The sequence below is a fragment of the Plasmodium gallinaceum genome (genome assembly GCF_900005855.1).
Source record: "Plasmodium gallinaceum strain 8A genome assembly, contig: PGAL8A_v1_26, whole genome shotgun sequence".
Lineage (NCBI taxonomy): Eukaryota > Apicomplexa > Aconoidasida > Haemosporida > Plasmodiidae > Plasmodium > Plasmodium gallinaceum.
This window is the reverse complement of record NW_021628329.1, coordinates 2,224-4,579: the sequence shown is the minus strand read 5'-3', so window position 1 is coordinate 4,579 and position 2,356 is coordinate 2,224. Positions and strand designations below refer to the sequence as shown.

The 2,356-nt window shown below is 20.5% G+C and overlaps 1 protein-coding gene across 1 annotated transcript; it reads right to left on the bottom strand.

Moving 5' to 3' along the window:
- Positions 1-98: 98 nt before the first annotated feature.
- On the bottom strand, positions 99-1,595 carry PGAL8A_00040300 (fam-g protein; the record flags this gene model as incomplete). Its single annotated transcript, XM_028674411.1, has 2 exons — positions 99-899; positions 1,536-1,595. The coding sequence occupies 2 exons, from the start codon at positions 1,593-1,595 to the stop codon at positions 99-101; spliced, it is 861 nt and encodes a 286-aa protein (XP_028530767.1).
- Between the last annotated feature and the right edge of the window lie 761 nt (positions 1,596-2,356).

The following is a 2,356-nucleotide window of genomic DNA, read 5'->3' as shown; positions in this document are numbered from 1 at the left end:
TATTTCTATAAAAAAAATTTAGACAAAATATCAATTATTCCTTTTCTTAACTAGATCTTGTGCATGACTAATCTTATTTTCTCTGTTAAACCATTAATTTATATTCTCCCTAAGATTATCAAAACAATAAGTAATTGCCAAATTTTTTTTTTATAATTTCTTATTTCATTTGTTCCCTGCTCTTTCTTAGATTCGGATTCGATTTTATTGTATCTCATCTCTTTCTCAGATTCGGATACTGTTTTATTGTCTCTCATCTCTTTCTTAGATTCGAATTCTGTTTTATTTTCCCTCATCTCTTCTTCAGATTCGGATTCTGTTTTATTTTCCCTCATCTCTTCTTCAGATTCGGATTCTGTTTTATTTTCCCTCATCTCTTCCTCAGATTCGGATTCTGTTATATTATCTCTCATCACTTTATTAGATTCGGATTCTGTTTTATTGTCTGTCATCTCCTTCTTACATTCGCATAAAAATTTCTCAAATTCTGAGTCAAGTTCTCTCATAATAATATCAATTTTTTTGTTTTTTTCTTCATCTCGAATATTACGTCGACGAGATATTGAATATAGATCTCTAACTTTCGTAGTTGAAATTTCATTCCAATAAGCATTCCATTTTAGGCTTTTCGATTTAGGGTCCATTTCATTTGTTTCTTTATTAAATCGCTTCGAAAATTGTGGAATCATGACCTTACGATAATAATTGAACGGATCCTTGTATAGATCCGGATCCTTACATATGTTTTTCTTATTATCTAATGGACATTCTTTTAGACATCCTTCAGCGTTACTTTGTTTTTTTCCTGTTATCTCACCCTCTGCTAATACTCTTCCATATTTCAACTCATTTTTTGTTTGCAATATATTTTTATCAACCAAAGTTTTATAGGAATCACACTATGGATTAAATAAAAATTTTTTAAAAGAATGTTTCTTTTGTTAGAATAGAAAAAAAAAAAAAAAAAAAAAAAAAAAAAAGATATGTATATATATAAGCAAATATATATGTTAATATATGAAAACAAATAATTATATTTTTATTTTTTTATATATTGTTTTATAGTTATTATGAAGTAAAAATAAAAAACCTAAATTCCTAAGATAAAATTCGTCATTCTCTTTTAATTTAATTATTTCATCATCTTCTGTTTTGACTATTATATTCGTATCTTCTTCTTTTATTATTTCAGCATTAGCCCATACCTATTTATTTAAAATCATTCATTATTATTTTTAGTTCTATCATAAATAAGATTATAAGAAATTTATCCATTATTTTATGAATATAAAAATACAAAGCAATTAAATATATATAATAAATTAGGTTCTCTTTTTATAAAAAAAAAAAAAAAAAAAAAAAATGAATTTTTTCAATTTATCTACACTCTTAATTATTTTCATTGTATTAAGTGCTTTAATTATGTATATAAAAAAATGAGAATTTATGGTTAAATTATCTAATTTGTAATTAAAACAATTTATGTATATATATATATATTATGAAATTAAAATGTTATAATTTCTTTGAATTACTTTATTTTTATCTTTAATAAATATTTTTGTTCCTATGACGCATTTATTTACAGATTCCATTAGAATATATATAGCTCTTAAGAAATTTTATGATTTATATTTTTTTAATAGCTAATATCCTTGGCTTTTTTTTTTTTTTTTTTTCATAAATGAGATAAAAAAAAAAAATTCAAAATTTTAAAAGTGCGGGTGCTGTTATAACAAAATATATGAAAAAAAAAAAAAAAAAAAAAAAAATTTTTTTTTTTTTTTTTTTTTTTTTTTTTTAACATAATTTCATATGGATCTGAGGAGTATAATATCATTTATTAGTTCATTTTTATTATATTAAAAATTAAAAAAATATGTGAGATATGTGCATTGAATATATATTTAATATTTTATTTTCATTAATTTTATGTAAATCTATATAATTTTATATATATTTTTATCTAAATTTTTTTAAATATTAATTTTTGTTTTAATTGTATTTTATATGTTTCATTTTATTTCATTTTTCTTCTTAACCTTACATATGCAAAAATATTTCCATAGATTTAAAATTTAGTAATATATAATAAACAATTATATATATATTTTTTTTTATATGAATTGTACAATATTTATATTTTTTTTCTTCTACATTATATTAAGTTTTCTTTATAAAGAAGGGTTTCTTAATTTGGAAATAAAAGAGTAGAAAGAAGTTAGAGGTGTCTTATTTAAATATATGAATAATTTTTTTTTTTATATTTATTAATATTTTTTATTTTTGAAATAAAATTTAATATAGAAATATTGCAACAGTTAAATATGGTTTTCACGTAACATTTCCACATGCT